General features: G+C 46.3%; 1 protein-coding gene and 1 long non-coding RNA gene across 2 annotated transcripts; one reads left to right on the forward strand and one right to left on the reverse strand.

Moving 5' to 3' along the window:
* Window positions 1–502: 502 nt before the first annotated feature.
* Window positions 503–6198, reverse strand: fndc5b (fibronectin type III domain containing 5b). Its single transcript, XM_088278639.1, has 6 exons — window positions 5748–6198; window positions 3195–3313; window positions 2892–3090; window positions 2403–2492; window positions 1950–2147; window positions 503–1539 (listed from the first exon to the last, which is right to left on the reverse strand). Exons 1-5 carry the CDS (start codon window positions 5812–5814, stop codon window positions 2008–2010), a joined length of 615 nt encoding a protein of 204 aa, XP_088134765.1. The 5' UTR covers window positions 5815–6198; the 3' UTR covers window positions 503–1539; window positions 1950–2007.
* Window positions 4305–16974, forward strand: LOC148321529 (uncharacterized). The gene is made up of 3 exons (XR_015839414.1): window positions 4305–4700; window positions 5411–6044; window positions 16716–16974. It is a non-coding gene; the product is annotated as an uncharacterized LOC148321529 (long non-coding RNA).
* The last annotated feature ends 9248 nt before the right edge of the window (window positions 16975–26222 follow it).

The raw sequence follows: 26222 nt of genomic DNA on the forward strand, positions 1-26222 counted from the left end.
AAAAACATGACTTTTAAGTCTTTTCACGATAGCATGCAGAACAAAGAACATATTAATATATGCACCTTGGCACGCAATGCACTTGATTGAGGGAGGCTGGAAGTCATGTGATCTATGCCTCGCACATGCTCAGTCTGAGCCAATCGAATCGGTTTTTCGAGAACATCGCGTCCCTCCCTTCTTACTTAACCGCCTGCATTATTAAACATGCCTCCCTCACGCTTGCTTTAATGGAAGCGTGCAGGCATGCCGAGAAGGAGCACAACGATCAAAAGTGCTCCCCCCCCCCTCTCAAGAGTACAGACAAATGTGTTGTCTCCTAACTGTGTGGTCAGAACGGTAGCTGGCGAGTCAAAGGTTAAAGGAGAAATGTGTTAAAAAATGGGAGCGAGGAAGCTGTTTTGTGCCTTTGATTTCTTTTTTTTTTTTTTTTTCTCCTTTGGCATACCAAATGTTGTACAGTTGGAAAACAACATAGAACTCGTAACACGCACCCAAAAAGTTGTCTTCACTCCAAAAGTGAAAATATTTATTTCTCGATCATGTAGTACAGTACATACTTGGACATTGACATTTTCTCGGAAAATAAGATGGACGTCTGACTTCATTGAAATTGTTTTACAATGATGGTTTAAGTTCATGTCGATTTGACAAAAGTACATGCTAATAGAATCTGCACTAGTCGTTCTACCCTAGAAGAACGACAATGCTGCACTAGTAGAACAATGAAATGTGACTATTTCTTTATGTTTTGTAAATAACATGTCAGCCTAAATGTGAATGTTGTTGCTTTTTTTCCCCCCATGACAGAATTTGTAAATATTATTTGGTATAGCGTGGAATTCTCACAGCACAATTCTGCACCGGCTTTTGTGAATATATTTGGTTTCACTGAAGAACAATAATTCACACACAAATATACAGTGGATAGCATCGTATTTTTTTTTTTTTATCATATCAATGCCTCAGTGTAAAATATAAACAACAACTCAACCTCAAATGTTACGTATGTGTTATTACCATCTTATTACATATAACATGTCGTGGTGCGTCAGGCCATTTCAAAGTTTACGAGTAACTTCTGGACAGCAAAGTGCATGGAAGCTCATTTCAAAAGATATGAGGCGTCACTTAGAAAATCTTTATGACCGATTCCCGACACGATCATCTGTGAGTGACGGCAACCATTGGACAGCGTCGCACGGCTCGTAGACGGGAAAAATGGTGTGCTGTAAAAAAAAAAAAAAGAAAAAAAAAGGGCGCCCACGAGCCAGAAAGACGGTGACCCAAAGGTCAATCCGGGTCAACAGCCGCTAAAAAACAACAGATGCCACAAAAAAGGAATTGGATTTGGCATGAAAGTCACGTGTGCACGCGAAGGGTTGCTTTTAATCACAACAAAATGTGATTAATCCTCCATTGTTCCCCGGTTGGAAGCGTTTGATCCCACTTGTTTTTTTTTTTCCAGCAATTCTTCATTGTGACAAGAGGAGTTGAACGTAGAATCTGTATTCCAGCATGTTTGGCTGCAGAATGGCTCTGAAACACAAGAAAATGCACATGAAGCAATTCTATAATAATATTTTGATGGCTTATCGTATTTTATTTTTTTGGGCCTGTTCTATTTAAGCCTATTCAATGCTTCACCATTAATCCTGCTCACGAAGATAACGCTGGAATATTTATTAAGGCGACAGTGAAGGATTGTATTACCTCGGCTAAGGAGATTGTTTCCCTCCCCATTTGCTTGTTAGCAGAATTAGAACCCAAAGTGGATTTATGGAAAACAGGTGGAGAGTAAAATTAATGTCATTAATTCATGATTCATGCAACGGTGCATATGTTTGTTTTCTTTGTTCTTTTTTTTTTTTACACAATGTATCATAATGTAGGTGATAATATCGATCTGAAATGATGTGTTTGTGAGGGCAAAAGGCAATAGTCGTCACCTGTCGTGAGGTTGGAGGGGCGGAAGTTATTGCAGGGTGTGCAGATGGTGAGCGGCTGTTAAACGTTACTGCGCAGGAGCCCTCCCTGCGGATGCTCGGGAGTGCTGCACTCGGACGAGTTCTTGGCCTTGTCTTTATTGTTATTGGGCTCGTTGTCTTTGATGATGTCATACTGACGGCAGAACAGGGCAATCACGCCTGCGACACAAAGAGAAGGGCTTGTTGGCGTGTCAAAAAGCTGACTTAAATATATATTTATATTTATATCAAATATGTATATAAATATATAAATAAATACATTTACACATACAACAGACATTTCTGTTTGCAAGTCAAAGCAAAAAAAAAAAAAAAAAAAAAACTCCTCCGACAGACAACCTGTCGTCTCGGCTGTGCGCCATAAGTGTCAAGCGTTACCGAATTCCTTCCATTCAGTGCGCGTGGACCGCTTACCTGCCCACATGACAAGAACCACTGCAATGATGATAACCTCGCCCGCTCGGAACTGCGCGGCCTGGCCCATTTCTTTCAGTGTGAGCTCGTCTGCGAAGAGAACATAAAAAGATGACCCCGAATTGCGACGTGTCGCCTTTCCTCAAGGACACTTTATCGTCTTGAGACAATTTCGGGACAAAAACCTATTCTTACTCTTCCGGTACAGCTTTTAAAGTATATTTGAAACCTAAACGGTTCTCCTCCCTGGAGGATGTTTCTTTGAGATATGTTGCTCCCCACTTGGCTTTCTTATCACCCCGCCGCTGATGAGTGTTTAATATTTGCAAGAAGCGGCCGCTCTTGACGCTCTAACTGGGTCGGCCCTGATAAAATTGGAAGCGCTGCATGCGGCGGCTGCAGATAAACCGTTTCCTCTGCATGTGAGAGCAGAGCGCCGCACTTGAGGGTGGTGGTGGTGGGGGGGGGTATGTATTTTCTGTCCCTCACCTGGACTCTTAGACGCCAGCTTCTCCGATTCTTTCGGGGTTCGGAAGAGAACGGGTTCACTGGGGGGGCTGCTGCCGCCCATGCTTATGCTCTGCACGTGGACGATGTACTCGGTGTCCTCGTCCAGTCCCCACAAGGCGCAGGAACGCGTGGTTGTGTTCACCTCCTGGATGAAGCGCAGCATGCGCACGTCCTTTTTCTGCAGAGCAGCAAGGGTTCGAAATGGAGTTGAAGCGACAGGCGAGTCAGCTTGACGCACTTTTTGTCTCAAAGTTGAGATTCATAGAAATACTTTGGATGCACCTGTTGAGTGATCGCGAATCCGATAACGGGGTCTCCCTCCGGAGTCTCCCATGTGACCACCGCCGAGTTGACCTCGATCTCTTTAATGGTCACATTGAGCGGAGCTGACAGCAGGCTGTCTGATACGGCCACAAAAGAAGTGCGATTTAATAATGACATCGCGCAGAATATGACCACGCCCCGTTGCCTACTTTCAGCTCGGCAAATGATACAAAAGTATTCGTCTAATCTTCCTGCTTCTGCTTCTACATGCGCATTCTGGATGCTTCTTAAGCGCACCATGCCGAACATAGTTGACTGTCCTATACCAGGGGTAGTCAATCCTGTTCCTCAAGGGCCTCTGTCCGTGGCTGCAACACAGCTGATTCAAATGATCAGGATCGTTATCGAGCTTCTGCAGATCTTGCGGATTATCTGATCATTCGAATCAGGTGCGTTGCAGCAAACAGGACACCAACTCTCGAGGAACAGGATTGAGGACCCATTGTGCTATACAGTCAGCGTGGGGTTCCTCAAAGCATTCATATGCGGACAGAATGCTGTTGTTGTCAACAATAATTTGCTGGAAATGATCAACCACATTTATGAGAATGCAAAAAAATAAAAATAAATAAATAAAAAATAAAAAATTCATTTTCATGTAAAGAGCTAGAATTTCGCTCCATAAAATGCACAGCATTTCAATGACTTTTGTAAAAAAAAAAAATTAAAAAAAAAAATTGGGGGACTGGCATTCTCTTTGTTACCCCCAACCAATCAACAGAGGATTACGTAATTACCCCTCCTGATGTGTTTTCACCGTTAAAGCCCTCGAAAAGGCACACACAGTCACTTCACAGGCCAGGCATGTCGTTCACATTGTCCATGACGTCAGCGTAAGGATTACTAGAATCTTTTGTTTGCATTGCTGAATAAACAGACAAGATAATGCGGTCTTCCTCGGCAGGTAATTCGGCTTAACACACACACACACACACACACACACGCACACACACACGCACACACACACATTGCATCTGTACAACAAATATTAATTAAATATTTGAACCAATCGTTTTGGATTAAAGGGTGGATGATTTGAACCACGTGGTCCTGCCACCTGTCTTTCTACCGCGGGTCGCCATGACGACCGCATCATATCAGGACACCGCACGCCCAAATGATGAGCAGTCATAATGTCTCCCCAGCACAAGAAGGCTCCCGTAATGGTATTCTCCAAAGACTAATGGACTGTCTCCCAGTTTCTTGTTCTCTGTTCAATACTAACATCATCAACACAGCGCAAGAGGGATCCCGGATTATAACACACACGGAATTGAATTTTTTTTTCAGGGGTGACAAAACGGCTTGTGGACCCCAGAAGGTTTTGAGTGCTGTGTTCAAGCATGCGCGTGATTTGCTGGGAGTGCTGAGCTCAGCACACGTGGAAGAAGCAACGGATTTCCTCACACATCATTCGATCCTGTCAGAGAAGTCACGAGGGCTGAGATGGGGAGATCATCTACGGTAGCATGATGACGTTCTTCTGGGAGCGGCCTTAGTTACGAACTGCATGTAGAAATTGTCTGAATAGCTGAGAGTCGAGAATTTAGATGCTAAAGCGCATGAAAATTTGCATTCGCATTTCTCGACACATTCGCGGTGAAAGAAGAAAGTGTGCAGCTCAGTCTGGATGAGTCACTGGTTTATATATTATGTCGTTATATTTTCAGATGTGACGCACGCAGCGCAGAAATATCAAAGGAGTATTAGTGCCACGTTGTAAAGCTAAAGAAAATGTAATTTTGAGGGGTTTAAATGAATAAATTACAATTAGACTAACATAAATGCAATGCTCCTAATATTAGCGTTTTTTTAAATCGTATTAAAATATTCATTATTATATGTATTGGATCGTAGAATTTAAGTTTTATTTTCCAAAAATAATAAAATTCATGTCACAATTTCTTCTAATATTATGACTACTCCATGAAGCACAACCTTTTTCTCATAAATTTATTTACATAAATGTGCTTTTTTTTCTCAGCAATATTATGTCTAATCTTGTAATAATAAACAAAATTATTGCTTTTATCACAAAACAATGACTTAATATTGGATTTTTATTTTTTTTCTATATTGACTAAATGTTACATTTTTTGTTGTAGTCATATGCCTATGCTCAAAAATGACTTTTTTCTCTCGTCTCTTCTTGTACTTTCATGCATTCGCCCCAGTGCGGACCATATACGCATCTCCCCATCGAGGCGCAAAGCATCCGTTCCAGTTTTATGACATCTGCTCTGTTTACAACCTTTTGAAGGCATTTGGAATCTGGAGATTTCTGGAATATACACGACTTTTTCTTCTCTTTGTCGTTTTCGCACCCATTGACTAAAAATCTGAAAGCATCATCATCATCATCATCATCGTTTCACTTCTCAAGCACACTGATTACAGGAGTCGCTCACTGCACAAAATCAATTTCCCAGCCGTGGACATGTGCTCCCTCCAGCAACACGTGTTGGAGTACCCGCACGACCGTCTGCAATGTGAGGAGCTTATTTGACTCACCAGCTCGAACGGGGGACATGCACAGGAAGCCGAGAAGGAGCACGGACGGCCACAAAGAGCCAAACATCCCTCCTGCCTCCCGTTTCGTCTTCCTCCTCTTCTAGCGTGTCTTTCCACGCTGCGTGGCCCATTTAGAGCATTCCCCCCCCGCGGGACGCACGCATCATCCCGGAGGTCCTTGCGCTTTTGTGGCGGCGACGTCGACTGAGGCTCGCCGCAGCAGGAGCAGGACGAGGATGGTGATGAGGAGGATGAGGAGGGTGATAATGAGGAAGAGGAGAGTCCAGCTGTTGGAATGTAAGTGGTGCAGTCGCTCTCTCGCGCTTTTTTCCTCTCTCAGCCTCTCGCTTTCTCTCCGGCTCACTCTTGGTTTTTGTTCTTTGCATGAGATGTAGAAAATAGGAACAAGATTTTCATCCTACATAGTGTAGACGAAGTCTGAAGTCAATCTGATGAAATCTGGACAAAAAAAAAAAAAAAAGGATGAGCGTTGTAAAAATGCAAAAATGGGCCAAAATTGTGCATCCAAATACTCATCGCTCACTTTCTGTATGTTTTAGGGAATGGCAACCAATTTTCTTTTCTACTTCTTGAGCTTCCGAATTCTCATAGCCTTAGGGCAAACCACAAGGTGTCAAACTCAAGGCCCGGGGGCCAGATCTGGTCCCGCGACCTCATTTTATGTGGCCGGCGAAGGATAAATCATGTGCGTCAACTTCCTATTTTCTAGCACATTTAATTCACTTTTAACAAGATTGAGATATGCCATTAATTTTAAAATAAATTGAAGAATTGTTGAATAATTCCTGAGTGGCTTTCCATCAATTTGTTCAGTGTATGTGATGACGAAAGATGATTCCTATGGCTTCACAGTCGTAACGGCCCTCTGAGGGGAACCATAACGACGATGCGGCCCGTCCACAAAAATGACTTGGACACCCCTGGACTTTAGACCCTCAAAAAATGAGAATTCTAGAGGATAATAATATAATAAATCTTGCCGCAGTCGTTACTCAAGTTTTAATAAGTGTCTTTGTCAGTGATGCCTATTTTACATTGTGCATATAGTATTAAAAAAAAAATCTTAATATTGCATCTATTATATATTAAATCAGAAGCAGCACAAATGAGCCCTTCTTTAAAAAAATAAATAAATAAAAAAAAAGCCGTTTTCCCTCGCCGTTTTGTGTGCTGTGGTAGCGTTAGTGAGAATGTGTGTTAAATTTGATGCTCCCTCATTCTGATCACTGCAAGTTCAATATATCCAGTAAATTAGGACTCGAAAAGGACACGGGACTTAAAAGAAGGATACAGCGTCCTGCTTTAATGAGTACGAATGACCGTCGCTGCTCACACGTCCAGATCCAGGGAAAACAATCCCGCCGATCGATATGTGATTAACATTCCAATCCGAAAGTCTCTCGGAAGGTCTCGAGGAGAGGAAAGGAAGCAGAGACTTTCTTTCCCACCTCTCTCTGCCCTCAAGGTCGGAAGAGCGATTCCAGACGAGCGCTGTGATTCGTCTTCCCTTTGCTGCAGACAGTTTTACGACTCAATTTGAACTCAAATGTGTAAAACCGCCCCGCTGATGACCAACGCTGACGACAGCCCACCTCCACCCCCATGTGGGAGCCCTCCCAGCATGCAAATACGACTTTGATGGTTTGGCTCATTATCTGTGATAACGGGAGATGTTTCTGTTTTAGGGAAAATGTGACTTTATTTTATTTATTTATTTTTTTTAGTTGGAAATAATCATCCCCCCGCAGGATTAAATCAAGATATCGCATCAACGCTTATTCCTTGGGGCAGTGACAAGAAAGCAAAACAATGAGAATATGACCGAATGTCTCACAGGGGGCTTCAAAATACAATAAAAAAAGAAGTCTGATTCAAGTTATGGCCGCTAGCCAAAGGAAAAGCAGATATCTCTATTATTGCTTTTGCAAAGAGTAACAAAATCACCACATTTAATGATGCAGTACAAGCATTGTGACTTGTATTATTTATTTGCAAGACTTCTTGCAAGTCAATTATGAGGGGTAAAAAAAAATAGTAAAAAAATAAATAAATAAAATTAAAAACATTGTTGCATTCTGGGACGGTGAGAGCTAAGTGAGAAGGTGGCAAGGGCTTATTTCCCTAAGTGGTCCCAAAGTGTTGGCATGACTCGGAGTGTGTGTCCTCGCCAGGAGTAGAGGACACACAATCGCACTCACACGGAGTAGCAGAATAGAGGACAGCCATATTTGTGACGGTGACATTTTTATTTTTTTTTTCTGTTGTTGTGATAGGATCAATTTGCAAGGTCATGGCCTGTTACCTAACAGGTTGGCGCAGATTGGTTCAATGCGGTAAAACCCAAACAAATTGTAGAGTCTGTGAAAGAGCCTCTCCATACGATACGATCAGGTGCATTGCAATGAAATGAGGCTTGATTGCAATGCAGCTGATGCTCCGTAATGAATTGGGCAGCACCTGCTTTTATTGTACAAGCGGCGGGGAAAAAAAAACGCGGGAAATTAGATCCTGACAAAGCGATGGAGATAAGGCTTAATCAGTGAGCGTTTTAGTTTTCCACACCTTTGGATTTTACGCCTTTCTGGAACTTCATAGTGCTGATGTCAGTCTTATCGCACTTTAATGTTTCAGATTTTTAAACTCTGATGGCTGACGGATGCCAAGGTCAAACTGTCTTCATTTGGATGTGCACCAAAAGTGTGCACCTGTGCTCCTCCTGCACATGCTTGAATGCATTGCTGCAATTAAAATGGAAGTGAGGAATTGGAAAATACGGAACTGTTACAAAAATCTGTCCGATTCCTTCATCACAATGGTTCCCAAACTTTTTTACACAAAGGACCACCCAAAGAAATATTTAGCTGTCCGATTACCATCTAGCAATGTTAAAAAATAGGAACGTAGCAGACCTAAGCGTTCCAAAAAAAAAAACAAGGTTTTATTCTGATAAATATATTTAATAAAAATGGTAGCCACTTTTATTCTGCAGTTTGTCACGCGATACTAAATTTCATGAATATATTTCATTTAATCTCCTCTATGGCCTAAATGCGTTTTTTGCACCAAAAATCTGGGAAAATTATTTCTTAAAGTAATCATTTGCAATCCAAACAAATGAATGCTGAACCAGCCTCCTCTCCTGTTGTTCTCTACTTTTCCCCTCCTATGCAGCAGGAGCCCGAGTACGATTTAGCGTCGGCTGAATTAAACAGAACTCTTTACACCATCATTCCATGAGGAACAGGTGAACTCATGGAGGGTGTCACCAAAGATGGACTCCCAGATGAATTACAACAGCTGAAGCACATCTTTCATCCCTCCGGTGCTGAAAGAATCTGCGGTGGCAGGTGAAGCCCCATTTGAGCAGATGCCAGTTTGGAAGGCGGCGCCACCGTGACAGCGGACATCTGTGCGGCATCATAAAACACAAACGCATACTCGCTGAGCTGAGAAGCACAAGACTGAACCTTCCCCGGCTTTGGTGTTGCGCAATAAATGTGTTTGCGGTCGCACATCATGTATCGTCACGTTCGCAATATATTCGGCAGTTGAGGCTGATTGGCAAACGTAGGACGCCCCTCATGGTGGGGTTGACTCAGTGGGAGGCAGGTTTGTCTGTGCCAAGCAGATGTCCTGCTTGACAGGTGAACCATGTGACACTTGCCCTTCTGTGCCTTCCATCTCTTTTTACTAATTACAACAGCAGGGATTGTGAGTGCTGGCTGGAAATCGTCTTTGCAATGTCACAAAAGGACAGAACCTTCTAGGCCTTATCACATTCAAAAACCACTTTGTGGTGTGTCACAACAATCATTTTCATTTTCAAACCATGTTTTTGTTTTCAAATATTCAGTCTACCGTAATTATCCGATAACAGAATTAGCAACAGATGACTTATTTGTCAAAGGGGTGGTGTGAAAATAGTTCAAACAAGAATTAGAGATGTGACCTTTCACCCCCGCAAAATGCCCTTTCACACTGATGAAAGGCAGGAAATGGCTGGAGTGAGGCAGGTCACAGGTTTGACTGAAGAACGTAGCGAAGGCCCCCTCTATTGACCAGAGATTGATATTACACACAGGTAACTACATATATATATATATATATATATATATATATATATATATATTACTGAACCATCTATGCAAAATTCTGTTCGCCCATCTATGGCATTTCGTAGTTTAGCACTAATCCAGTTGAATTTAGTTTAGAAAAATGATAGACATGATCTGATCTAACATTATGTGTATAAATTTATGACCGACTGTTTAATTTATATATTTTGTGTAGAGAGAAAGGTTGCATTTATATTTGCGCGTGAGGCAAAAATCCAATAATAATACTGACACCAGAGGGCAGTCTTGTCTTCTCAATCCATCCCCTATTCCCCTGCCATGCCTCATCCTCATCCTCCTCTTCCAGCTCAGTGGGTCCGGCGCGACAGTCAGAATCTTCTCGCCATGCCGGTCACGCCCCACACAGATATCAGCCTGTTTCTCCACGCAGACACAGCGTGCACATGCCATTACGTAAGCAGGCACATATACTGTAATGTCAATCAAACCCATACTCAACGCCACCTATAGCAACAAGCTGCAGTTCTTTACATATTGTCCCCCCCCCACTCCTCCAGCTCCCCCCCACTTCTCAAACAAATTGCTGTGTTTCCAAGCCCATTGGAGAGAGATGAGCCCGCACAAAACTATTTTTAACCATTAAACGGTCATTAGTGAGTGAGATCTTAATGGCGGTACCACGGTGCTCCAGTGCGGAACACATTGGTTCCTTCTAGTGCACAAGTCAAAAAAGCAAATAGAAACTTGTTACGATGGTGCAAGCATCCCCATTTTTTTTTTTTTTTGATTTCATGTGTCTGCTGTGAAATATCAATTTGCAGATGTCGTGACAGGAGCAAGACTTGAAACGTGTCCTGTCCTCAATGACGTCTGAATGCCGACAACCCCACCCAGACCACTCTCTCGCCTCCCCCTCTCACCTAAAAAAAAATAAAAAAATGGTGTGCTGTATAACACACCTCTCAAGCCTCTCAGAATCAACGCCGGATCAATTGCATGCCGCCCTTATTTGCAGCCACGCCCCCCCCAAAAAATAAAACACCATCGCATTGATATTTGTTGACCAAAATACCATGACTCAAACGCAAACACAAATCCACACGCATCTTTTGAAGCACCATCTTCGTACGCGCTGGAGACAGAGAGACCATCACCATGGAAACAAACGTCACGTAGCCTCAACTCCTATGCGTTGCCGCCGACACCCCGCCCCCCCCCCCTCTTCCTCAATATGAACTCGCCCCTTCGTCTTCCTCCGTGTTGCCGCTCGCCTGCATTTCTGTTCATCAATCCATCGCCCGTCAATGGCTATCGAACCTGCGGCCCCGGTTGGGCGTCAATTGCACTGCTAATTGTCATGAGGGAGCAACAGATGGACCCCATTTGCTTTCTGCCAGTCGGCAGAGGTCAGAGCGGTCGTAAGGGTCGATCACGCTACACCAGTGCTTCTCCAACCGCGGTTTGCCAGGTGTTAATTGGATGCCTGCAATAAATGTCATATCTTAAAAAATGTATTTAGAGAATCACAGAGTGTCATTAGCATGTTATAACGAGAAGGCAATGGGGTGTTGCCAAAAAGTATTGAAACACCGAACAGTTGTTCAAAAGTTTACCTTTCGAGGTTAAGAGGGCATTTTAGGCTTTAATGTTCCACTCAGACTATTTTTTTTTTTTTTCGCCAGGAATGTTACGACTCACGATGACTCACTTGTCAAGAGTCGCCTTGCGGCGATGAGGAGGTGGACCCAAGAAGCGAGGAAGCAGGGGTAGGTGAAGCTTTAAGGAGATTTATTGTGGAGCTTGGTGGGGACGAACAACGGGGCGTGGGCAAAGAAACAACACAGGCAACTGAACGAGACTAACTGGACGATGACAAGGACCAAACACGAGACGGGAACGAGCCAGGCGGACAGGGAACGAAGACAAGTGCAACAACGGGAGCAAGTCGTGAGAGTCCGAGGTGACGTGGCAACAGGAGGCAAACAGGGTAATGACCCGACACTGCGTTGTCGGTCTGGAAGGTTTAAATAGTCCGGGTACTTAGGGGAGCAGATGGGAAGCAGGTGCGTGATGATGACTAGGAACAGGTGCGTGATGATGACTAGGAACAGGTGCGTAGCTGGTGAGAACGAAAACAATAACAAAGGCACATGGCAGGGAGGTGATGAAAACAATAACAAAAGGCACATGGCAGGAAGGAGGGAAGAAAATAACAACAAAAACACTGACGTGGCAGACACGGGTCATGACAGTACCCCCCCCTCAAGGGACGGCTTCCAGACGTCCCAAACGAAAACAGTCAAAAATGAAACCAAGTCCAAGAACGAGGGTGGGCGGAAGGGGGCCGGTAGGTGGGACCAAGGCCCGCGAACTAGGCCGGTCTGGCGGATGTCCAGGGGGCCAGACCAGCGAGCCCCGACGGGGCCATTCGGGCGGACGTCCGGGAGGCGGGACCAAGGCCCGCGAACTAGGCTGGTCTGGCGGATGTCCAGGGGGCCAGACCAGCGAGTCCCGACGGGGCCATTCGGGCGGACGTCCGGGAGGCGGGACCAAGGCCCGCGAACTAGGCCAGTCTGGCGGATGTCCAGGGGGCCAGACCAGCGAGTCCCGACGGGGCCATTCAGGCGGGCGTCCGGGAGGCCCGATCAACAAGTCCACCCGTGAACACTCAGGCGGACGTCCGGGCGCACCCGAGACCGGAACGTGGAGCGGCGGCTGGTCGTCCAGCCCCGCCGAGTCAGGAACGTGGAGCGGCGGCTGGTCGTCGAACCCCGCCGAGACAGGAACGTGGAGCGGCGGCAGGTCGTCGAGCCCCGCCGAAGCAGGAACGTGGAGCTGTGGCTGGTCGTCGAACGCCGGCGGGACGGGAACTTGGAGCGGCGGATGATCGTCGAGTGCCCGCGGGACAGGAACGTGGAGCGGCGGCTGGTCCTCGAACCCCGCCGAGACAGGAACGTGGAGCGGCGGCTGGTCCTCGAACCCCGCCGAGACAGGAACGTGGAGCGGCGGCTGGTCCTCGAACCCCGCCGAGACCGGAACGTGGCCCGGCGGCTGGTCCTCCAACCCCGCTGAGACAGGAACGTGGAGCGGCGGCAGGTCATCGCACCCCGCCGGGACAGGAACGTGGAGCGGCGGCTGGTCCTCGAACCCCGCCGAGACAGGAACGTGGAGTGGCGGCTGGTCCTCGAACCCCGCCGAGACCGGAACGTGGCACGGCGGCTGGTCCTCCAACCCCGCTGAGACAGGAACGTGGAGCGGCGGCGGTTCGTCGGATGCCGCCGAGGCAAGGGCGGCAGGCGGCGGCTGGTCATCGTCCACCGCTGAGGCAGGAATCTGGAGCGGTAGTGGATCGTCGGACGCCGCCGACACGGAGGCGAGAAGTGGCGGTGGTTCATCTGGCACCGCAGGGCCAGAGGCGAGTGGCGACGGCGGTTCATCGGACGCCGCCGAGAACGGGACTTGGAGCCGCGGCGGGCCGGGCGCAGCGGGGACCGGGACTGGTAGCGGACGCAGGGCGTGCTCCGCCGCGACAGGGACTTGTGACGGACGCAAGGCGTGCTCCGCCAGAACTGGGACTTGTGGCGGACGCGGGGCCTGCTCCGCCGGAACAGGGACTGGGGGCGGACGCAGAACGTGCTCCGCCGGGATAGGGACTTGTGGCGGACGCATGGCGTGCTCCGCCGGAACAGGGACTTGTGGCGGAGGCATGGCGTGCTCCGCCGGAACAGGGACTTGGGGCGGACGCATGGAGTGCTCCGCCGGAACAGGGACTTGCGGCGGACGCAGGACGTGCTCCGCCGGAACAGGGACTGATGGCGGACACAGGGCGTGCTCCGCCGGGACAGGGACTGATGGCGGACACAGGGCGTGCTCCGCCGGGACAGGGACTGGTGGCGGACGCAGGACGTGCTCCGCCAGAACAGGGACTTGTGGCGGACACAGAACGTGCTCCGCCAGAACAGGGACTTGTGGCGGACGCATGGCGTGCTCCGCAGGAACAGGGACTGATGGCGGACACAGGGCGTGCTCCGCCGGGATAGGGACTTGTGGCGGACGCAGGACGTGCTCCGCCGGAACAGGGACTTGTGGCGGACGCAGGACGTGCTCCGCCAGAACTGTGACTTGTGGCGGACGCATGGCGTGCTCCGCCGGAACAGGGACTGGTGGCGGACGCAGGGCGTGCTCCGCCGGAACAGGGACTGGTGGCGGACGCAGGGCGTGCTCCGCCGGAACAGGAACTTGAAGCGCTGGCGAGGCGCCGGAGCGGGGGTCAGCAGCTCTCGGGAGGCCAGAACAGGCCCCAGCAGCTCGGGGGGAACCGGGACGGGGCTTATCATCTGGCGGGGAGCCGGAACGGGACTCATCTGCTGGCGGGGAGCCGGCACGGGGCGCGGCAGCTGGCGGGGAACCGGAACGGGGCTCGGCAGCTGGCGGGGAGCCGGGAAGGGGCTCAGCAGCTGGCGGGGAGCCGGGAAGGGACTCAGCAGCTGGCGGGGAGCCGAAAAGGGGCTCAGCAGCTAGCGGGGAGCTGAGACGGGGCTCAGCAGCTGGCAGAGAGCCGGGATGGGACGCTGCGGCTGGAGAGGAGCCGGGACAAAGCTCAGTAGCTGGCGGGTGGGCGACAGAGGGCCGGATGCAGCAGTCGGTCCGGGCACAGCCGAACCGGGGGCCCTGATCCCTATCAGCCTGCCGCCATAGGGAATCAGGGGAATGGGGAACACGCGGGACCAAGGTTACAGGGGCTGGTGAACGCGAGCTAGGGGGTGCCAGGGGAACGTGAGCAGGTGCTAAAACCGATGGTGAACGAGGGGAACGACGTGGCCGTGATCTACGTGATTTGGGACGTGAAGTGCGCGAGGTGGATTGGGAGGTGGTCTTGGAAGACTCAAACGAAAAAGGTGTCAGGAATGGTTCGGGGGGGAAAAAGTGACTGGTACTAACTGTGTCCGGGTGGCGCTGAGCGTCTAACAAGGCGTAGATGTGGTCTGCATCGTACTCGTGATCCGAGTCGACAAAAACGTGCGGGGCATAGTGCTCAGAATCAGCTGCTAAATCATTATCAACTAAAGCGTGAGTGGGTGAATTGGCCTGGTGATCAAAATTGTCGTCGTAATCGGAATCAATGGTACAGTGTGGAGGAAGGTCGGGAAGGAAGACGAGGGCGTTACCGTGAAAGGAAGACGAGGTACGGGGCTGGTCGTCAGGCTGGTGAGGGGCAGGCACCGGAGGCTGCACGGTCGGTGCAGCTGACGTGGGGGCTGCATGGGTTGCTGCAGCTGACGTGGAGGCGGGACGCCTTTCAGCCAGCTGTCGGTCGGCCAGCTGTGCCAGCCTCATGCTCTCCACCATCTTGACCTCCAGCTCCACCATCTGAGCTGTCAGCTCCATGATAGTCTCCCGGGGTGGTACCGCGGCGGCGCCCTTCTCCGCGATCGAGGCCACCTGCTCCGCTATCTGGGCCAGTCGTGCGCCCAGCTCAGCGCGGCGGGAGTCCAAAAGGTAGGCGGTCTTTTCGAACAAGTCCTCGTAATCTGGGGAAGCGGGTAGCGTGGCAGACGTGGCGCTGAGCTGATCGGCGGGTTGGTGGGGGGGGTCCGTGCGGCGGTGTCCATGACGCCGCCGCGAGCCCCTCGCTGGGTCCTTTTTTCGAGGTCGGGTCATTCTGTCAAGAGTCGCCTTGCGGCGATGAGGAGGTGGACCCAAGAAGCGAGGAAGCAGGGGTAGGTGAAGCTTTAAGGAGATTTATTGTGGAGCTTGGTGGGGACGAACAACGGGGCGTGGGCAAAGAAACAACACAGGCAACTGAACGAGACTAACTGGACGATGACAAGGACCAAACACGAGACGGGAACGAGCCAGGCGGACAGGGAACGAAGACAAGTGCAACAACGGGAGCAAGTCGTGAGAGTCCGAGGTGACGTGGCAACAGGAGGCAAACAGGGTAATGACCCGACACTGCGTTGTCGGTCTGGAAGGTTTAAATAGTCCGGGTACTTAGGGGAGCAGATGGGAAGCAGGTGCGTGATGATGACTAGGAACAGGTGCGTGATGATGACTAGGAACAGGTGCGTAGCTGGTGAGAACGAAAACAATAACAAAGGCACATGGCAGGGAGGTGATGAAAACAATAACAAAAGGCACATGGCAGGAAGGAGGGAAGAAAATAACAACAAAAACACTGACGTGGCAGACACGGGTCATGACATCACTCCTTGTAAACTTTAACAGCAGCGGGCTTCTCCGTTGGGATAACATCATAATCCACAGCTGTGCTCACTCTCTCAACCAGCGAAATGGAATGTGACCATCATCAATTTTATGAACAACTCATGCTTGATTTTTTTTTTTTTTTTTACATCACATGCATAACGCTGAGCTGCAGTTGCAGTGATTAAGGCTTAACGTCCCGTCGTTTTATGACGGCCAGCCTGACGCTTTATTTGTGGAAGCGCATATTGTTTTACTCAAATAAACATGCCGTATGTCGGAAAAATGAATGTCAGGTGTTTTTTGTTTCCAAAGTGCTCGTTATATTATGAATCTAGAGATAAGCACAATATTAACCATGTTTTTGTGTAATATATAGTAATAATATGTAACAAAGATGTGAATCATTGCACTTAAACACATTTAATTACCTGATGGTATTTAATTATGCGATTCTCCACCTAGAGCTTATTCAACGCAAATTAATAGCATGCTGGCCGAGCACCAGAGATGAGCGCCAAATTAACTTTATCAAATATGGAGAGCGAACGGAGGACAGGTGCGAGTCATTGTAATGAAACCGATTTTCAACACCCTGACCGGCCTTTTATTTATTTAATTTTGCCCACTTTTTGAGCATCTCCTATCTCTTCTCATCTGACAGGTTCATCCCCGTACGCCCCGATCCATCACGAGAACGTTTCAAAGGCCATCAATATCCCGTGGCAACTCTCCTCGCTCATACTCCATTTTGCTGTCATCTCTCCCAGCAGAAGAAACCCTCCAAGGGTTTGAGGCAATCAGGAAGAGGCAGGTCGATCAAATTCGGGCTCCCAAAAAATGTCTTATGTCATGAGCAGATTTGGAAGCGTGAGCAGTGTTATGTGTAAACGTGTTTGATCATCTGGGTGGATTAGCGGATTAAAAGGGACTGATTATTTTGATTAGCAAATGTTTTTATGGGTTTTAAGAGGGTACTGGCAAGTCAATTTTCGCACATTTGAAGAAGAAAAACAGAGAGGCGGGTCCTAAACTAAATTCCAGTAATAGTCGTTGTAAGATGTATTTGTATGTTGTTGCTCTGTGTGTAGCTTTTTGAAATAATATATTACTGTACCATCTATGCAAAATTCTGTTCGCCCATCTATGGCATTTCACACTGTAATTTAGCACTAAAACAGTTGATTTTAGATTATGAAAATGAAAGACATGATCTGATCAAACATTATGGTGTTTAAATTTCTGACTGACTGTTTTAGCCCCGCTCCCCCAAAAAATACAAGTTGCGTTTTTTTACAGCAAAGTGTGTCTCAAAACCCGGGATGCACTCGTAAAGCATGCTAACGCCTTAATGGTGACGTTCATGTATAGCACAGCACGACTCATTCACATTTATGTTCCCATTTCATTTATTTTGCCGAATGTTTTTCATTCAAAGATGTAATCTAAAGTTAGCGGCAGATGCTGCTGCTGCTGCAACTGCAACTGTGTGTGTGTGCGTGTGTGTGTGTGTGTGTGTGCCATCTGTCCTGACAAGATTACTGGAGTCAGACAAGAAGACAGACTGGACCAGATTAGAGTATGAATATAGGGCAGGAGAAATGAGGAGAGCGTGAGAGAGTGAATCAGTGTGAAAAGGCAGAAAGAAAAAAAAAAACAAGGGAGTGCGCGGCACTTCTAAGACATGATGCCCCCGTCACATATAGAGTGTACACGCGTGTGTGTGTGCAGGTATGTTTGTGATCATGCAGAGGAGACCAAACAGGCGGAGACGGGCTTGGACGGAAAAGCAGATTTCTGATTGCGTCACCATGGCAACTAGGTCCTACTTTCTCTTTCCCCTCATCCACTGTCTGTTGGCATGAATGGCGGACGCTTTGATACGAATCACAATCACGATAGTCTCGCATCACTGCCACACATGATTGCACATGAATGCATGCTTCACACACACGCACACACACTCCAATGTGTACACTGTATGCAAACATGTTTTCACTGCAACACTAATCCCCATCAGGCATCATAAATCATAACAACACCTCCACTAATCATCCACATACGCATTTCGTCACCCCACCCCCCCCAACACACACACACAAAAAAAAAAAACATTCATCATTGACTCTCTGCTGTCCTCAGACCAGTCAGTGACAGGCTGGCGAAGCGTTCCCCAAGCTGTTACCTTGGCAACCCTCAAGAATATTCCCCGGTGGCCATGACAACCAATGATGCACATCCGGTATGGTTGGCGGATTTTTATTTAGATGCCTGCCAGGGGGGTCGGAGCATGTGTGTTGTTATTTATGTGTATACTAATACACAGCATGATGGGAAACGACCAGAAAATACACAGAAAATAATTTATTCTAATGCTTTGGTTTGTTCAAATATTTTTCAGCACAAGATGACGAATATGAAGGACTTTATCTTGTTAATGTTTCAGAATTTTAGTTTAAATGTCCATAAATAAGTATAAATCGAATATATTATATCGCCATCCATTTCCTGCAAGCCGCTCATCCGGGGAAAGTGCAGACAATCCATCACGCAGCCACACATCATCAAACTTCTAAACTTTATCAACTGTAAGAAAGAACAAGTGTGGAATGAAGCAAAAGGCTCCAGGCTTGATGGAACCTGAAGTGACAGCGAAAGTCGACCTTTTCGGCAACACCTGAGTGTGTACGTGCGTGCGGTGCGTGCGCGTGTGAGTGTAAGTGTTGCTTCCACCGGGCTTGTCAGCGCACACCTAATGACACGATGACAAGCTACAAGCTAAGCGGCGTTACCAACCAGTTTGAGCTTTGAGCTTCAAAACGTGTGACCCCCCCCCCCCCACACACACACACACACACGCGCGCGCTCTTCCTTCTCCACTGCTTTTAACCCACATGCACGTTGCACAGCCCGACCCGCTGCGTATGACGCTGAGAGTCCTTGACAGCCATATAAATAATCTATAAATTCAGTCTCCCACTGGTGTGAGCTTTTTCACCAGCGCCCCCTCTGAGCAACCTCCCATCGACTGTCACGCTCTGCGGTCGACATGGCAACACGCATCAGCGTACACACGTTGCGCCTCATCTGACCACTTGTGACGGACGGACGCATGCTACGACTCCGGAAGCCGACTGGCATTGACGGGAAGTGCCGATCGCTTGGAAGCGTTAGAATTTGTGCAGCAAAAAAAAGTTCAGTGGGTGAATGAAAGAGCGCCATATTGACTCGCGTTGCTTTTAGAGGGGAGGCATCAAGTGCTTCGCAGGCACGCTCCAATTGAGGCAGTGAAATTCGAGGGCGACAATCAAACAACCATTTCACAGAATCGGGATCAAATTGGGCCTCTTTGACAGTCATTACAAGCTGGCAAAAGCAATAAAGGCATGACTAGCAGGGGGTTTATTTGAATTCCAGGCAATAGAAACGTGGATCAAAATCAGGTCAAATCTGTTTAGAGTTTTGGTCGACGTAAGTCATTTTCATTAGAAAATATGACGCTTTGGAATTGTATTAATAAGGAGAAAAGTCAAGACAGGTCATTTCTATTTCACCGTCTGCCTCGTACATTTTATTTTTTATTTTATTTATTTATTTATTTTTATTATTTTATTTATTATAATTATATTTTATTGTATATATTTATTTTTATTATTTTATTTATTATATATTTATTATAATTATATTTTATTATATATATATTTATTTTTATTATTTTATTTATTCTAAGAACAATGGGCACAACAACAGCCGTACCAACAACCGAAATAGAACAGAAATCCTAACGTTCGTATGAGTAATTATAATTAAAAATCATCATAATATAGTAAAATATATTTGTTATATATTTTTTCAAATTAGGATGTGAATGAAATGAAAATGGAGCTCATGCAACAAATCGAATGGGACCCATATTAAAAAAAAAAAAAAAAAAAAAGATTCAAATCTTTGGGTTAATTTCCCAAATAAAATAGTAGCAATAAATGGACTGCGCTCACGAGGTTTTAGAAAACTTTCTGTGCTTGCCAGATATTTCTTGGCACAGATTTAAGCGCTATTATACGGCTTTTCAGCGGCATTTACCACGGCGATCTATTGAGAGCGTAATTGGTTCATTCGATCCAAATGTTTTCCTCTTTTGACGCCATGAGAAGTGACATGTGGATTAAGTGCCTGGCCCATGCGAGCTGTTCAATTACAGCGCTTTTGACTGGCGGCAGCCCTCTAATCATATTACGCAATCAGCAAACTACAAGTTTCAATCGTAAAAAAAAAAAAATAAAAAAAATAAAAAAATTAGGCAAAGACCACAGAATTTGAGCCGAGTGGTTCAAGTGTGGATGATGAGAGGAGGAGAAAGACCGAGATCTACGCTTGAGCAAGCGATGCTGTGTTGCCATGGCAGCGATGTCTCTCTGGTCTCCGTGGCAACGGCTGAATCCTATTGCAGCTCGACTTTGCCCCTGGGCGAGAGTGTTAGAGCGAGGGAGAGAGGGAAACAGGGAGGGGCGGCGGGGGTACAAAGGGAGAAGAAAAACAGTAACAGACTGGCCGTGAGTTTAGCCCGGGGCATTTGGGCTGACCTGGAAAATGTTGGGCGTGAGCTCATTCTCTCCCTTTTTTTTTTTTTTTTTTTTTGTCTCGCCCATTGTCTCCCTATAATCTCTCCCGCTCACCATTCCTTGTCAATTGTCATTCCTCACAAGACAGACACTTTAAATTAGAGCTGAACGCAAGGCATCCCAAAAGCTGCGTCTAAAAAAAAAGCCTTCAGGTTTTCGGGCTCCCACCGTCACCGTCGTAATTTGAAATGAAAGCTTCCATGACAGTCGGTGATATCAGCTGTCACCACTAAACGTGCTTCACGCCTGATTTATAGGAGCTCTGCCGGCAGTGGCGCCTAAAATGTAAGCGCTCATGTTAGGGTTTTGGGGATAAAAATGCAGAGTAGTAATCCATGTTCTCTGTCCGCAGATAAATGTGACAACATCCTATCAACCATCATCCAAAAAAAAAAAAAAAAACCTCCCTCTACTGATTAAACACACACCCACTCGTACCGCGCACTAGCCGACATGTTTGTGTGTTTGTTTGTTTCGGACCCGGCTCCAGCCCATTTACAGAGCATAAGTAGCCATATTAGTGGGCCAACTAGCCAAGAAAACAGATGATCCGCTCCGACAGAGCTCCTATTGTTATGGCCGCCACCAAACAATGGCGCCCTTTCTCCATGCCACAGTGCTCGATTCACCGCCGCCTTCAGCTGCAGATCGCTAGTCTATAAGCCGCTACCACGGAGGAAGGGGGAGGGGGGGTAGGAGGCCACTCACGGGTGAGATTGTAGGCGCACAATTGTTGGACAAGTTTGATTTATGTTGCAGCATTATTACAAGTTTATGGGTTTTACTTCACAGCCTTTGACGGCTTGTTCTTTTTACAGCGAGATTAGCTCTCAGGGTTCAATTATGGGTGCCGTTTAAAGATGATGGCGACTATTCTTCTCGTTTTTTTTCCTGTACAGTCGTGTTGAGTCACAACAATGTCTTTTTTTTTTCCTCGCCGCTATGATATTCTTGCAGCAGTTAGTCATTCCATTCTCCTCCTTTATCGCAGCTTTTTGCATTTTTAGGATTCAGCAGTAGAACATGAGTTGGTTTTTGGAATAAAATACCAACAACCACAATGAAAATGTGCTTTCAGTGGCAGCATGTATTTAAAATATCACCTGGGTAACAATTTTACATTTGGAAGACTTCACAAACTATTTGAATACAATTTAGTAGTAGTAGTATTTAGTTGCGTGTGTGCATTTCACATCTATGGCTAAATTGGAATAATATTTTCTTTAATAATCCTTCTCTCCAAGTACAATACAATGGAGTGTTATTTTTCTTCATTAAAATATACGTTAAAAAACGGATAGATTTAAATTAATCGCATTTCAATTCATTTCAATGGGGAAAATGGATGTGGTCCAAGTAAATTGAGTTCAATAAAAAGTCGTCCCAATCTGGACAGTTGCAATCCATCCTCACATCAGCGTGTCTCAGCAGCCAAATATCAAAGCTAATGTTTATCCACTGATCCACCGTCTAACACCTGTAAGAGATTAAAATCCTCAAGGCTCGTCTTAATTCCCAGTAATCTGAGAGCATTGCGTCTCATGTGTGACGTCAGGATTTGAACGCCGCGCTGATGAATGCCACCAACCGGCTAATAGATTACCCAATTCCCCACAAATCCTCAAACATCCATCCAATGCGAAATATTTGCCCGAGCTTCCCTTTTCATGTGCTTGTCGGATGATTATTTCTTGTTGTTGATACTATGACTGAGTGACGGAAAAAAAAAAATGGAGTGATGTTGCATTCTCCGTTGCTTGCGGTTGTGAAATAAACCTGACACAAAGGATGTGACTTACTGACAAGCATCTGTTGTTATTGGATCTGTGGACTTACTATCCACAAATGGCCTTTTTGAATTTTCCAAATCTCCAAACAGAGAGTTGTAAAACAGCAGGGCAGTGTGTGACTTGCATATGAGTGAACGCTGCAGTTGTTTGCGGCGTCCCTTCAAGAGAGCTTTGCCGGTTTGTTGTGTGTGGAAGCGTCGCCAATAAAATTACAGAGGCCTTGTCCGTGGTAATGAAAGTGGCTTTTGAGACCAGTTCAGTTCTACTGCAATAACACTGTTATTCCACGTTCAGAAGACACAGAACACACAAGTAAACTCATTGTTGCGTTTGGTCTTCATACACTTTTGTTGTCTATAAACAAACTCTGGTGGGAGGGGATTTTTTTTTTTTTACTCATTTGACCTCTTCCACTTAAAAATGAGATGATGAGGGGAAACTAAATACTAGCGTACCTTTACTTAAGTGCAAGTAGTGTGAGGCATCAGTAAGAGAGCACACCTTTATTTGTGCTAATTGTTGTATACAGTTGCAACGGATAAGCGTTTTTTTTGTAAAATGATGAGAGTAGTCACAAAGCCTACCAGAACAGCTGAAGTTTATTTGAGATTACTCAGCAGTTGTGCACCAACTTGTGTTGGTCTAATTGTCTTATTGTAGTGATAAGAGGGTGTGTACACTTTTGCAACCACACAAGTACATTTTTTTAAAGTATTTTTTTCCAGTTGTGTTGTAGGTCACACAAATGGTTTGAAGTGTTTTATCCGCATTTAGTTTTAAATTGCAAAAAAAAGGGGTGTGTAGACTTTTTCAAACCACTGTACTTTTTTTTTTCACGTTTCGACTTGCTGCAAAGGTTGTAAGACCCTGGTGTGCATTTTCAATGTTTTATTAATGGTGTGATTTGTTTCTTTTCCAACCCATTTCTCATGAGTTGGTTTGTCTTTAGCAGGGGTGTTCAATCCTGTACCTCGAGGGCCGCTGTCCTGTGTGTTTTTCCTAATGTCCCTGCTGCAACACAACTGATTCGAATGATCAGGAGCGTCATCCCAGTTTCTGCCGACCCTGCTGCTTATCTGATCAGTTGAATCTGGTGTGTTGCAAGAGGACGAGATGGGAAACAAACCGGAGAGTGGGCCTCGAGGAACAGGTTTGAACACCTCTGCTCCATAGTGAGCAAGGCTGTTCTAATCAGTGGTTGCGATTCGAAAAAACAAAACATAAATCTCTTGGAATGTTTGATGCTCGTTTCAAATACATTCAGCACTTGTCGTACTTTTCCGTTAGTGTGCAGTGGGGGGGCAATTTCAGCTTCCATTTTCAGACTAAGAATCTGAATGTTTAATCATTCCAAGCTCTTTGCTTGGAACTTACATGAATTTTTCACCGTGTGGAGGAGGGAGGGCATAAAAAAAAAAAAAAAGCAGGCAAGCAAGAAGCCTCATAGCCAAGAGCACTTGTTGTGATCTTTCTTTTTTTTAATGCTATTGCTTATCGCCGGGCCAATATTCATTTCGAAATGTCGACAAAAAAAAAAAAATACATTCCTGTTTTGTATGACTTTGCCAGAAGCAATGTGCTCCATTAGATCTTTCGACAAGAGCCAGGAGCAGAGCTGTGTTTCAAAACAGCAGTCAACATTTCTGCTTCTACAGAGAGGAGATTTTGCGTCGAGTAAGAAAGTGGTCAGCAAGCGGCAAAAGATCGACACTTTCAAATTTGTGCATTCCTTAGTAGTAGTTAGCGGATACTAGTCATGTGGCGCCGCCTTATAATTTCCAAGTGCATAAGGTAAACATACATGTGCACATTGTGCGTGTATCCAGACACGTGCGTGCAAACTTATAATTACGTCTGCAGGGACTTGTACTCGTAAACCCGGCGTGAACTTTGTGCAGCTAGCGCAGCTTCTAATCAGCAACCATCCCTGATTCAAACGGCAAAACTTGAATTCAGATTCGCTCTGACCCATAGGATGCCGTTTCTTCTCCTCAGAGACTGCACGGAACGATCAAAGCAGTTTGGACAACTAGTGAATTAAAATCAATTTTTTTTTCACAGACTGACTGACGCCTATATTGGGTATTTATGACCTTTAGTGTAATTTACTCGTACCTGGCGCCAGTTTTGCATCTGTGAGATTTAGCCGCCTGTCAAAAACTGTTATGCGAATATGAGAAAGAGTCTGAAAACTGCTGAGGCGGCGCATATACAGAAGGAAGGAAATAGGGATTTTGCGTCAACATTCCAACCCACCAACTCGTCGTGTTCAAATTAGGGTGAGTAGTAGCACTGATTCGTAGTGCACATCACGATCTTTCCCCTGTGACTCAGTTTCCTGCTTCTGTTGCATGTGACACCTGGCGTTGCAGTTTTTTGAAGGCTCGCCCGTGCTTTGCCAAATGACAAAATGGCCCTCAGGTCAAGTGGATGCTTTGGAACGCGATCGAGCGTTACCCATACCGACTTCAGGTTGTTCAAAGGCCTCAAGCAAAAGATTAAAAAAAATCGTCAATCGAAGGGGATGATATGCTTACAAAAACTGGAAAGTTATAGTTATCAAATGCTGTAGTCTAAATAAGAAATGAAATGGAGGGGGGGGGGATCAAATGTGACTTTTGGGACAGCCTGGTCTTTCGTCTGAAGCGATATCGCGAGCATGTTTTGCTAGCAGTGTCGTTTCACAATTGCAATTTTGGCACCACACGTCGAAAAGCAACTTGCCAAACTGCCTCTTGCAACTCTTGGAGGAGACTGTTGCCATGGTTACCATCATTTTCATTTTCTTTGGCCATTGATTCGAGGTGAGAAGTGCCGTGGGCTTGGGGCTTGTGTTTACTGACACCTTCCAGCCCACCACAAGATTTTAAATGGATACGAACAGAGATGTCGATTTACATTTCGCACGTTTTGAATGCATTATATAACACCTAAGATGACCATAAGGCGGATGATGTCAAAACACAGCACCATTGGCTAAGAGAAGACGTGCCAAAAGACGGTCCGGCCATCCCTGACGTCGTCTAGTCATCGTCCTTTATTACTCAGCGTCTACCCTCCTCTCCCCGGATTCATTCAGTCCCGACCCTTTTCTCTCTCGCTAACCTTTCGCCCTTCTTCCCCTCCAGCTCCCTCCTCACTAATCTCAGTGGGAAGCGCTGAAATCAACCGCCTGTTTCAATCAAGTGCCGCAAGACTCTGCCCTCTTGTGTGACCCGCGTAACGCACTCGCACTCGCACAGTATACAGCAATCCCGCCCTCGCTTCGTGCGAGATGTTCATCTCACACACCATCCCGGCACTAATGACGAGGGAAATTGAGATTTTTAATCAGGAATGTAAGCACTATCATGCTCGTGGTGTTCAAAGATGCTTTTAATCAAGTGAGCGTGGACTCTGCAGCTCGGCATGATGCATGGATGACATTAACGTGACGGAATGTGTTCAAAGCATGTTTTATACAACAAACACAAAAACACCATGGATTCGTTTTATTAGTCACATGAGGGCAACGAATCAATGTTCTTTTGTATTTGAAAGGACACATTTTTTTTTTTACGTCGGAAAATTGCAAAAATCGCTTTGGTGAAAATGTCTTCCTTTCAAACAAAATCATATAGGTTTGGGTCTTTCCTGCTTGAATAGAACACATTAAATGGTTGATTGGGTAATATCGATGGATGAAAGCGGAGTCCCCTTAACGATTCTGCGCCACAAAACACGAAGCTGAAAGTCGATAGCTGTGTCATATCCAAACGG

The sequence above is a fragment of the Idiotropiscis lumnitzeri genome, chromosome 16 (genome assembly GCF_059441095.1).
Source record: "Idiotropiscis lumnitzeri isolate Australia: NSW breed Sydney's pygmy pipehorse chromosome 16, RoL_Ilum_1.0, whole genome shotgun sequence".
Taxonomy (NCBI): domain Eukaryota; kingdom Metazoa; phylum Chordata; class Actinopteri; order Syngnathiformes; family Syngnathidae; genus Idiotropiscis; species Idiotropiscis lumnitzeri.

Coding starts and splice junctions, on each gene's coding strand:
- fndc5b (XM_088278639.1), bottom strand. CDS start 5,814: ATGTTTGGCTCTTTGTGGCCGTCCGTGCTCCTTCTCGGCTTCCTGTGC. Junction 3,314..5,747: donor CATGTCCCCCGTTCGAGCTG/GTGAGTCAAATA, acceptor TGGCCGTATCAG/ACAGCCTGCTGTCAGCTCCG. Junction 2,493..2,891: donor GCTGGCGTCTAAGAGTCCAG/GTGAGGGACAGA, acceptor TTCTCTTCGCAG/ACGAGCTCACACTGAAAGAA.